The 12,820-nt window shown below is 39.1% G+C and overlaps 1 protein-coding gene across 1 annotated transcript in view; it reads right to left on the bottom strand.

Moving 5' to 3' along the window:
• The window catches only part of daam1a (dishevelled associated activator of morphogenesis 1a), a 142,258-nt gene that overhangs the window by 18,546 nt on the left and 110,892 nt on the right, over positions 1–12,820 (bottom strand). The window contains exons 20-24 of the mRNA XM_063049683.1: positions 10,265–10,353; positions 5,704–5,872; positions 4,207–4,314; positions 3,118–3,178; positions 269–400 (exon numbers count right to left, since the gene is read on the bottom strand). Coding sequence (XP_062905753.1) covers positions 269–400; positions 3,118–3,178; positions 4,207–4,314; positions 5,704–5,872; positions 10,265–10,353 — 559 coding nt within the window. The remainder of the gene's footprint in view (positions 1–268; positions 401–3,117; positions 3,179–4,206; positions 4,315–5,703; positions 5,873–10,264; positions 10,354–12,820) is intronic.

The following is a 12,820-nucleotide window of genomic DNA, read 5'->3' as shown; positions in this document are numbered from 1 at the left end:
GGGTAAGAGGGTATGTGACTTCTGCACTTTGATCTCAGATATGCTGCAATGGGAACAGTCAACAATCGGTTGGGAAATACTGAATATTCACCTGTAGTCGTGCCAATGCAGAGCAGGAACAGGATGTTCACTCACACATAGAAACCTGTGCTGAAAAGCGCATGGAAAGACAGCCAGAGAAGAACATGCACTCATGCCCACCTAAGAATGGCTATCCCTCAAAAAAGAACTCAAACACAAAAGTACATAGAAATGTTGATGCTATTACCAGTTCTTTAGCTTCCAACAGAAGATCCTCCACTTCAGAGAAGCTAAAACTTGCAACGGCAATAAACTGACTCACTACAGAGGCAAACTTGTCACCAGGCTGTGCAGGTTGTGACTTCTGATATTCCAGCTCCTAAAAAAAAAAATTTTTTAAAAGTAATCTATTGTTTTAACAACAAAAACAGTATTTAAATATTTTTCCTCTCCTCACAGATATAAAATGTTCATCTCATTGATGAGAACATAAGAAATAAGAATGAGTGAAACATTCACACCCACAAGCTTATTTTACCAGGCAACAAGATCATGGCTGTTCTTCTCTGTCAATTTCAGCTTCCTGCCCTGTCCCCATTTCTCCTCGATTCTTTTAAAATCCACAACTATTAATCTCTACTTTGAATGGAATCAATGAGCAAGTCTCCACAGCTTTAACGACCCTCCAGCATGAAGACATTTCAGCTTATTTCAGTCCTACCCTAGCTTCCAGTATTAGACCTCCATATTCAGGACTCATTAGCTATCTACCCTGTCGTCTTCAAAAAAAAATGAACATATTTCAGTGTGGTCATCTCTCATTTGTCTAATATCTAGCAATCACAGGCTTAGCCTACTCAACCTCTGCTCATTTGACAGATCTGCCACCTCAGTCTAAAGAATATTTGTTGTATATTGTTGAGAGCAAGTATACCCATTCTTTAGTAAGACTGACCAAAATTTGTACACAATACTCCAGTTGTGGTCTCACCTAACCCTAGCTAATTATAGTAAAACATCTCATACTCAAATCCTTTTGCAAAAAAAAAGTCAACAAATTACTTGGCCTTCTAATTGTTTGTTGCACCTGCATTTTAACTTTCAGCTGTGTACAAAGACACCCAGTTCCCTTTGAATATTAATGCCAATGTTCACTAATTTCCCATCAGCGAGGGGTGGGGGTGAAGAGGGGAGGGGAAAAAAAAGAGGTGGGAGGTGAGGGGGCAGAGCTTTAAGGCCTTCTTGATGGGGTGACAGAAATTTATATGGGCTAGACATTCAAGGTTAAAATTAGGCAGTCAGGGTCAGTGAATTGAAAGTTGTGGAGAAGATACAGAGCATTTGAAGTGTCGTGGACGTACTTGGGAAAAGAAATCTGCTGGGGTTATCTATTGTGTCTGGTGGTCCGGATGTTGCATCCTCTACATTGGTCAGACCCAACATAAACTGGGGGAACTGCTTTGTTGAGCACTTCCACTCCATCCACCAAAAGCTGAATTTCGCAATGGTCAACCATTTTAATTCCTATCCCCATTCCCATTCCGACATGTTGGCCCAAGGTCTTCACTTTTGCCACAGTGAGGTCACTCTCAGGATGGAGGAGCCACACCTCATATTTGGTCTAGGTAGCCTTCAACCTGATGGTATAAAGGTCGATTTCTCCTTCCAGAAGTTTTTTCCCTTCCCTCTCTCTTCTTCTATTCCCCACTCTGGCCTCTTAACTCTTCTCCTCAACTGCCAATCAGCTATCTCTGTCTGGTGCCCCTCCTTCTTCCTTTTCTCCCACGATCCACTCTCCTCTCCCATCAGGTTCCTCTTTCTCCAGCCACTTACCTTTCCTACTCACCTGGCTTCACCTCTCACCTTCTAGCTAACCCCCTTCCCCTCCCCCACCTTTATATGCTGGCACTTCTTCCTTCCTTTCCAGTCCTGATAAAGGGTCTCGTCCTGAAGAATTGACTGTTTATTCATTTCCAAAGATGCTGCCTGACCCGCTGAATTCCTCCAGCATTTTCTATGTGTTGCTCTGGATTTGTAACACCTGCAGAATCTCATATCTGTAGTAACTACGATTTAAACATTTCTTTCCTGTGTGACCTCACCACTCTGGCCCACAGCTGTTGCTGAAATCATCACCTTACAAATACAGCAGATTTACAAAAACACTGAAAATGGCATGTAAGACGAGTAGTAGCAGTACAAGATGTTTCCCCTCCTGAAATCCTGTCTTTTCCTCCCAGTCAGCAAAGTGCACAAGGTGCAAAGCAAACGCTGTTCATAATCCCTTAACAGCTCTTTTGTAAGCAATCGTTTTCAAATATTCTGCATTCACTTCAAATGTTCGGGCATGAATCCTATATTATTATAAATAACACTGTGCTCAATTCAATAAATTGAGTAATGCATTTCATAGTTTTAAAACATGACTGATTATATTCCATATCCACTGAGAACAGGAATCAAGAAAATGCTACACTTTTTAAACTTTATGTCTCTCAAAACATAGCAAATACCTTAATTAATCAACTAAAGTAACTTCCTTTTCAGAAATACCTTTTTAAATGGTAGACTGCACTACAATTCAAAATACTAAGGCAATTCAATGTTGTAAAAAAGAAAACTGAGTATTTAAAATAACCTAAATAGTATCATTGTGTGACTTGCTTTCCTCTTCTTAAACGCCTGTAACGATAGAATTATAGAAGAAAGCCAAGTGAGAACATAATAGCAAATTGAAGGTGACTAATGCGTTTCCTGTAAGTGAAATGCTGATCACATACAGTATAATGTTCTCTTCCACAGCACTGTACTGGTCAAGAAAAGGTTTGTACAAATATACAAAAACTGGACCAACTTTAAAAGTCGTATTGGAAAGATACAGTATATCTAATAGAAAAATCAGGCTGATCCAGTGTAAATTCAAATGCACAATATGGAAAGGAAAAGGCACTTGCAGTGAAGGAAGGAAGCATGTCTAATGCGAAGGGAAATGGGTCAATACTAATGAATGTGAAGACTTCCCACCCATGCTTCCGTTAAGTATATAATAATAAAAAAAACAATCTAACAAAGAAACAGAGCACTGGAAATACTTACATTCTCCACAGCCTTCAGACCACTTCTCAGACTACTGAATTCCTTTTCCAACTCAATCAAACTGCAAAACAAAACCACACATCATTGTTAAAGGCACACATTAAAGAGAATAACTTTTCAATTGTAAACACAAATATGAATTTTAAGCTCATTTTTGTTTCAAGTAATCTCACTTCTCCAAGTGTAAAACTTTTGGTCAACATTCTGAAACATCAGGGGTGAGAAAGACAGATTCCTTATAGGATAATGTCAAAATGTATGATTATCTTGTAATTTTAAGATCTATTCATTTTCTCAAATTAATATTTTAATTAGCTAATGAATGTTCAGATTATCAACTAGACCACAAAGGAGTGGAAAATGGCTCTGAAATAGTTGAAAACTCCAAATGCTACAAGTCATTGATCTGAGACAAAATTTATTTCAGCCTTTATGAAGTTAGAGTAAGATAAATGACCCAAGCTATACATAGTCTTTACCCCATACCAACCCCACTTCCCCACCTGTGCTTTCAGAGCTCTTGAGGAAACTCCTGTAATAAATCCCTATTCATTTAAGGTCAATGTTTCATGTCAATGCCTAGTCTGCACCAACACTCAAAAGGTTAGCACACACTTAACATCTCTACTATTAATACAGTATAGATAAAGTGTGCACTATCCATAGGCTGACATACAGCAAGTCATTAAGTTTCCTGGACAGCACCTCCTAAATCTATTCACCCAGAATGACAAGGGCAAAGGGTGTACAAAAAAAAAACATCAACTCCACATCACATACAATCCTAACGCGGATAACTTTCATCGTCACTTTAATGTACCTAGGGCAAAATTCTCTACCTAACAGCAGTGTAAGTGAGCTCTACCTTCACCACACCTACTACATTTCCATTAACAGCCTTACATTAAGGGATAACAGTGAAATGATTTACCGAATCCCACTCAACACCTGTAACTCACACTCACACCACAAATGAGAAAAAGAACTAGTATGAACCATCACTGAATTTTGTTAATTATTTAATCTCACAAAGAAATATTAAACAAGGCTATCTTAACACTGAACTCTTACCAAGTATTAAAAACTTACTTTACTTTAGCTGCGTCTGGAACCTTCTGTAAATCATCATGGATGTTCACCACTTTTGGAAATTTCTTCTCCAAAATTGTAATCAAATAGTGCAAAAGAGTAATATTCCTTGAACAAAAATTAAAGTATTGTTTTTAATCAAAAGTACAACCAAGAAAAATCAACAATGCATGGTACAGTTCCGACAGTTTCTTTGATCTGAAACTGCCTGATTTACTGAGTATTTCTAGTCTTTTTGGTTTCCATCTGTGCCATCAAAATGGGTGATACACTTCCTTGACTCTTTCCCAATCAGCATTGAAGAAAGATGTAATACAATCATTATTCCTTCCAATGATCAGTTTCTGTTGCCATGGTGTTCAAAATTTAAATTTGTATAAAATTTGAAAATTTCCCTCCAACCATGCTGAAGAGACAAGATGTACCTAGAGAGGAAGACACAGTTTTTGGAATATTTTGCTGAAAGGGTTAGGAGAGGAGATGGCAAGCGTACAACTTAGGTCACCGAGATTAGTATATATTTGTTAAAATTTTCTACATGGACTAATGATTCTGTATTAGGAATGATAGAAGTGCAATGTTTCATCATTTAAAAGCAGGAGTTACAAAAGGCCAATGGATGGAAAGATGTCCATAAATGTACATCTTTAAAACCTCATGAACAAGTACAAAAAAAAATCAACATTATGAAGTATATGTCTCAAATCCTCATTCAGACCCTATTTGGATTGTTGTGGACACCAACGTTAAGGAGAAATATATTGCCATAATAGGTACGAGAGATTTACCAGAATTATACCAGTGCTTAAAGAGTGTATGCATGACCTTGGTTTATGTTTTCAGTTTTAGACTGAGTTATGATATTTAAAGTGTTCAAAGGATTTAATGGGATCAATACAAAATCTCGATCTTTTGGTTGAGTTCAAAACTTGGGGGGGGGGGGGGTGGAATTAATTTTTTTTTGGTGATAAAAGCACCAAGCCTTTTAGATACAAATTCTGCAAACATGCAGTAGAGCTTAGACTTTCTACAGGCATAGCTAGGTTGGGTCAAGTGCAATAACAGATTGTTATTAGGCAAGAAAATCAAGAGACTCAATGAGGCAAGGGCAGGTAAACAAAGTGCAGATCAGCTGCAACCTAACAGCATGGTAGAACAGTGATTGAATTCCCAAAATAAAAGTTTTCACAAAAATATTACTTCACAAATTGAATGTCCATTTCCACAAAGTTCACGAGGCTTAAAGAAGTTATTTTACTGATTTTTTAGACTCATGAGCACAACTCGCTCCAAGTTTTGAAAATAAACATCAGTCGCTGCTTACATTCTTCTTCAGTTTTCTTAATAGTCTCTATAATAGTCTCAATAAGCATAACAGACTGAGAAAATTCTTTGAATACAGTTTAGTTAAAGGAACAGGGAGCGACACTGGTCTTAAAATTGACAGAGTAGCAACATAATTTCATTTCAAAAACCACAGGGTTGACAATGCCTTACTTCTCAATACTAGACTTGGTGTCTGCAATCTTGTTCAGACTAGAGGGTTTGAAACCAGAAGCATTGCCTCTTTGTCCTTTGTTCATGTAATTGCCAAAAGCTAACACCACTTCCAACAGCTGCATCAGATTTTTGCTTTGCAAAACCTCCTTGGAGCTCAAACGAATAGCTAGAAGAAGATGAAAAAAATCATGTTGGTGAATTAGATGCGATGCACAATATCTCAACTGAGATACCATGCATTAAAATTAACTAAGAGCTTGGCAACTTAAATTACAAAACAAAATGGAAATCAGGCATTAGGTTATTTTAAAGCTTCTTCAAATAAATAAAGCAGTGAAATAGAATCAAGGAAAAAATACAGCATAGAAACAGACCCTCCAGCCCATCTAGTCTGTGCCAAACCATTTCAACTGTCTACTCTCATTGACCTGCACTGGGACCATAACCCTCCGTACCCCTACCATCCATGTACCTATTCAATCTTCTTTTTAAAGTTGAAATTGAGCTCACATGCACCATTCTTGCTGGCAGCTCATTCCACTCTCACGACCCTGAGTGAAGAAGACCTCTAATGCTCCCCTTTCACATTTAACCCATAACTTCTGGTTGTAGTCTCACCAAATCTCAGTGGAAAAAGCCTGCTTGTATTTATCCTATCTATACCCATTATGATTTCGTATACCTCTATCAAATCTCTTCTCATCTTCTACACTCCAAGGAATAAAGTCCTAACATATTCAATATTTCCTTACATCACAAGTCCTCTAAACCCAGGAACAACCACATAAACTTTATATTTACTCTTACAACTTCATTTACATCTTTCCCATAGGCAGGTGGCCAAAACTACACACAATACTCCAAATTAAGCCTCACCAACATCTTATACTACTTCAAAATAATAACTCGTCTCCTGTACTCAATACTTTGACTTATGAAGGACAATGTGCCAAAAGCTTTCTTTACCAGTGACGTCACCTTCAATGAATTACGTACCTGCATTCCCAGATCCCTTTGTTTTTAACAGCACTCCTCAGTACCCTATTGTTCATGGTGTAAGAACTACCCTGCTTGGTCCTACCAAACTGCAACACCTAGCACTTGGCTGCATTAAGTTCCATATGCCGTTTTTCAGCCCATTTTTCCACCTGGTCCACATCCCACTGCAAGCCATGAGAGCCTTCTTCACTAGGAAATCTAACTGTACGCCCAATTGTGGTGTCATCCGCAAATTTCCTGATCCAGTTAACCCCACAGTATCATCAAGACCTTGAAATGGATGACAAACAACAATGGACCCAGCATCGATTCCTGCTGTACTCCACTAGTCACAGGCCTCCAGTCTGAGAGACAACCATCTACTACCACTCTCCAGCTGCACCCACAAAGCCAAAGTCTAACAGAATTTACAATCCCATCTTGAATGCCAAGCAACTGAACCTTCTTGACCAACCTCCCATGCAGAACCTTGTCAAATACCTTGCTGAAGTCCATGTAGACAACATTCACTGCCCTGTCTTCATCACTTTCCTGGTAACTTTCTCAAGAAATAAACTACCAAACACAAAGCCATGCTGACTATCCTTAATCAGTCCACATCAATCCAAATACTCATGTATATGGTTCCTTAGAATAGCTTTCAATAACTTTCCTTCTACTGAAATCAGACTCACCGACCTATAATTCCCTGGTTTATTTTCAGAGCCTTTATTCACTGGCAGGTCAACATTCGCTATCCTCCATTCCTCTGGTCCTCACTTTTCACTAGGGATGATCTAAATATGTCTGCTAGGGCCCTGGCAATTTCTGCACTGCCTTCATCCAAGAAAACACCTTGTCAGACCCTGGGGATTTACCCACCCTAATATGCCTAAAGACAACAAACACCTCCTCCTCTGTAATCTGTAAAGGATCCATTAAGTTGATGCCACTTTGCCTCACTTTTATAGACTCTATGTCCCTCTCCTGCATAAATACAGAAGCAAAAACTTCATTCAAGATCTCCCCTACCTTTGCAATCATTTTTCTTTTAACATATCTGTAGAATCCCTTCGGATTCTCCTTCTTCATGTCTGCTAGGGCAACCTCATGCCTTCTTTTAGCCCTTCTGATGTCTTTCTTACGTGTTCCCTTGCATTCCTTATAATCCAGAAGTATCTCATTTGTTCCTACCTGCCTAAATGTTCCATACACCCTTTTTTCTTAGCTAGGGCTTCAATATCCCTTGAAAACCAAGGTTCCCTGCACTTGTTATCCTTAACTTTTAAGGTTTGTACTCCCAAAATTTCGTTTTTGAAGGCCTCCCACTTACCAAGTACACTTTTGCCTGAAAACAGCCTGTCCCAATCCACTTGCCAGATCCTTCCTAAGACCATCAAGATAGGCCTTTCTCCAATTTAGAACCTCAACCTGCAGACCAGACCCATCTTTTTTGTATATTCACTTTGAAACTAATGGCATTATGATCACTAGATGCAATGTGTTCCCCCACACAAACTTCTGTCTCACTCCCTAGTAGCAGATCAAGTATCACACACTCTCTTGTTGGGACTTCTACGTACTGATTAAAGAAGCTTTCCTGTATATATCTGACCAACTCTATCCTGTTACAGTATGGGAGTCACACTCAATATGTGGAAAGTTAAAATCACCTACTATAACAGCCTTACGTTACTTGCAAAAGTCTGCAATCGCTTACAAATTTCTCTAAATCCCTCTGACTGTTGAGTGGTCTGTAATATAGCCCCATTCACATGATCTAAACTAAAGGCATCCGTTAGTCTTGCGAGACCATGGATCTGCGCCTGGAAAGTCTTCACTCTCCAGGGCGCAGGCCTGGGCAAGGTTGCATGGAAGACCAGCAGTTGCCCATGCTGCAAGTCTCCTCTCTCCACGACACCAATGTTGTCCACGGGAACGGCAGTAGGACCCATACAGCTTTGCACCAGTGTCGTCGCAGAGCAATGTGTGATGAAGTGCCTTGCTCAAGGACACAATACGTTCCCTCGGCTGGGGCTCGAACTCACAACCTTCAGGTCGCGAGTCCAATGCCTTAACCACTTGGCCACGTGTCTACTTCACATGATTATACCTTTCTTATTTCTCATTTCCACCCATAACACCTCACTCGATGAGTTCTCCAGTCTATCCTGGCTGAGCACTGCCGTGACATTTTCCCTGACTAGCAAAGCGATCCCTCCTTTAATCCCTCCTGCTCTGTCACATCCAAAACAACGGAACCCCAGAATATTGAGCTGCTACTCCTGGCCCTCCTGCAACCAAGTCTCACTAATGGCTACAATATCATAATTCCATGTGTTGATCCATGTCATGAGCTCATTTGCCTTTCCTACGATACTTGCATTGAAATATATGCAGCTCAGGACATTATTTGCACTATGCTCAATTGTTTCATTCCTGACTTTACCCAAGGTCTTGCCAACCTCTGTTTTCACAATCCTTCCACCATCTATTCTGGTTCCCATCCCCCTGCTAATGTTCTATTCTTACTAGTTTTCCAATATACAACTGTACATTTATGTAAATTCTTCCTATTAAAATATTCTGCAAATTAATTTCACAAGATGAAGGGACAAATTTTCCCAGCTACATTTTTTGATCCGACACTCCATTCACCAGGCTTCATAATAAACAAGATGATCTGTTCGGTTCTACAAGGGGTGATTGATGAGTTTGTGGCCTAAGGTAGAAGGAGTCAATTTTAGAAAACCTAGCACATTTATTTTTCTACATAGTCCCCTCCTACATTCACACACTTTGTCCAGCAGTCATGGAGCATACAGATCTTGGACCTCCAGATAGTGTCAACAGCATGGATGATTGATAAGTTCGTGGCCTACTGTAGAAGGAGATGAGTTATACAGCTATCATTACATGCACATGCAGTTCAACTCTGAGTGATTATGCAGAAAGTTTGAAGTTAATAACTCATGTCCTTCTACCTTAGGCCACGAACTTATCAATCACCCCTGACTGGTTATTAACTGATGAGCTATGTTTAGCATTCTGGGCACTCTATTTATGTTAAAACCCTTAAATAAAACTGGCTCAGATAACTCTATTCAAACTTGACCCGTGGTTCTACACTATAAAATATGCCAGTGTCACATAAGTAGAGCACGTATTTTTATAACAAATATTTCCCAGAAGGACAAGTAGAAATAACGTGTCCTGATTTTAATAAGACCACACGACACAGGGCAAGGGAGGGTATATGGCTAACATCACAATTGAAAAATGAAACACATTCTATGACCCCCATATAACATGACCTATATTTTACATACACTAATGAAAAACAGCCAGGGCAGTGGTTTAACAATTAATACCTGAATGGTATACACTTTAATTTTAGTCACTACAAATGGAAAATAAGAATGGCTATACCATCAGTCTATGTTAAAAGCATATCGCTAACCTGTAGAAGTCATAGGCCACACAAAAATGACCAACAGCCTTCTGTTGAAGCAAGCATTATGAATACAATAATGGACAAAAACCACTGAATAACAAGACAGTCTGATGAGAAAAGTTGTACCTTCAACTTTAGGCTTAACTTCAGCCACTCTTTCGGCAAATTTCTTCTTGAAATACAGTGACTGTAATCTCTGCTGATAGTGAGGAATTCTAATAAAAATAAAGTCACACTGTGTAAACTTGACATCCCAGCTCTTGTCAGCAATTTTGTTAAAATAAAATTCCTAGAAGATCTAAGCATTCAGTTTGAATCATTTCCGTATAGTTGTGCATTTCCTTTCCAATGATGACATTTTAACACCTGGGACCTTAATATATATTCACTTCTGCAGTGTGGATATACAGTACTGTGCAGAAGTCTTAGGTACATGTAAGATAATTCTGTGAAGTGAAGATGTTTTCGAAAATAATTGAATGAAAAGTTTCTGAATGTCAAAAAATTTATGACAAAGAGCAGTGAACAGTAAAAAAACTAAATCAAATCAATATTTGGTGTGACCACCCTTTAAAACTGCATCAATTCTCTTGGGTAGACTGCTGTGCAGTTTTAAAGAAAATCAGCTGATAGGTTCTTCCAAGCACCTTGGAGGACTTGCCACATTTCTTCTGCAGAACATAGCTCTCTCTCTTGCCAGGTAATTCCAGACAGCCTTGATGATGTTAAGGTCAGGGCTCTGTAGAGGCCATACCATCTGTTGCAGAACTCCTTGTTCTTCTTTTTGGTGAAAATAGTTCTCTATGATCTTGGCTGTGCGTTTGGGGTCACTGTCCGGCAGCAGAATAAAATTAGGACCGATTGACGCCTCCCTGATGCTATAGCATGACAAATGAGACTCTGCTTATACTTCTCACCATTAATTCTGACCAGAGCACCAACTCCAACTGCAGAAATTCAGCCCCTCTGCCATGCTTCACTGTTGGCTGCAGACAATTATCCATGTAGTGCTCTTCCGTTCTTCTTTGGACAAACCGCCTCTTGTTTGAGCCAAAAATTTCAAATTTTGACTCATCAGTCCGGAGCACTTGCTGCTATTGTTCAGCACCCCTGTCCTTGTGTTTCTGTACGCAAGGGAGTCTCTTAGCACTGTTTCCATGTTGGAGGAATGGCTTTTTGGCAGCAACTTTTCCATGAAGACCACTTACGACAAGACTGCTCTGGACTCTGGAGGGGTATACTTGGGTTCCAGTGGTTTTTGAGAGTTCAGAGCTGATAACAGTGCTGGACTTCTTCCGAATAAGAAGGGACATCAGCTTGATTTACCTCTGGTCTGCTGCACTCAGTTTCCCCAGCCAACCACTGCATTTCTGGTCTTCAACTTTGACTGTTTCTTTGTGCTTTTGCAGAAGAGCATGGATAGAACATCTTGAAACTCCTGTCTGCCACAAAACTTCTGTTCGGGAGAGACCTTGCTGATGCAGGATAACTATCTTGTATCTTGTTGCTGTGCTCACTCTTGCCATGGTGTAAGATTTGATGATTTGAATGTTAAACTGTCACACCTGCCACACCCTCATCTTTTAGTTTGGTGCCGTTCAGCCAGTTTGATTATTTCTACAGCCATTTCTGTTTCAGTTAATCATTTTAGTTCATTTAACTCATTATGTCATTGATCATTTACATCTGTTTGTTATCTTTGTTTAATCATGCACTGGGCTACAGATCTACAAAGTAATCAAGATTTTATTTGAAAAGGGGTGTATTACTTAATATGTTACTTACTTTAATGAAATACAAAAAGTTCTCAGTAGCATTTAATTTTTTGGTAAATGAATGTAAAGAAAACTAAAATTTGCTCTTTTCTACTGACACACTAATGCAGAAGACAGAAATTAAACATCTGAAACAAAATTTATATTATAAATCTAGGGTGCCTAAGACTTTTGCACAGTAATGTATAACTTCTAAAACAAGGTGGATAAAAGATAGACTATCTACCCCACCCATATTATACCCTACATAATTTCCCCTTCTCTTTACTTGAATGGAAAGGACAATTGGGACAGAGCATATAAATAGTGATTGATCTGTTATTGACCTTATTGCAAAATGAAGTTTCAGAATCAATATCAGAATCAGGTTTATTATCACCGGCATGTGATGTGAAATTTGTTAACTTAGCAGCAGTAGTTCAATGCAATACATAATATAGAAGAGAAAAAAAAAATAAAAATAATAATAATAATAAATAAATTACAGTATATGTATATTGAATAGATTAAAATGTACAATGAACAGAAATACTGTATATTAAAAAAAGTGATGTAGTGTCCAAAGCTTCAATATCCACTTAGGAATGGGATGGCGGAGGCAAAGAAGCTGTTCCTCAATCACTGAGTGTGTGTCTTCAGGCTTCTGTACCTCCTGCCTGACGGTAACAGTGAGAAAAGGGCATGCCCTGGGTGCTGGAGGTCCTTAATAATGGACGCTGCCTTTCTGAGACACCGCTCCCAGAAGATGTCCTGGGTACTTTGTAGGCTAGTGCCCAAGATGGAGCTGACTAGATTTACAACCCTCTGCAGCTTCTTTCGGTCCTGTGCAGTAGCACCCAAATACCAGATAGTGATGAAGCCTGTCAGAATGCTCTACACGGTAAATCTATAGAAGTTTTTGAGTGTA

Source organism: Mobula hypostoma, chromosome 1 (genome assembly GCF_963921235.1).
Source record: "Mobula hypostoma chromosome 1, sMobHyp1.1, whole genome shotgun sequence".
Classification (NCBI taxonomy): Eukaryota; Metazoa; Chordata; class Chondrichthyes; order Myliobatiformes; family Myliobatidae; genus Mobula; species Mobula hypostoma.
This window is presented reverse-complemented; position numbering and strand designations above follow the sequence as displayed.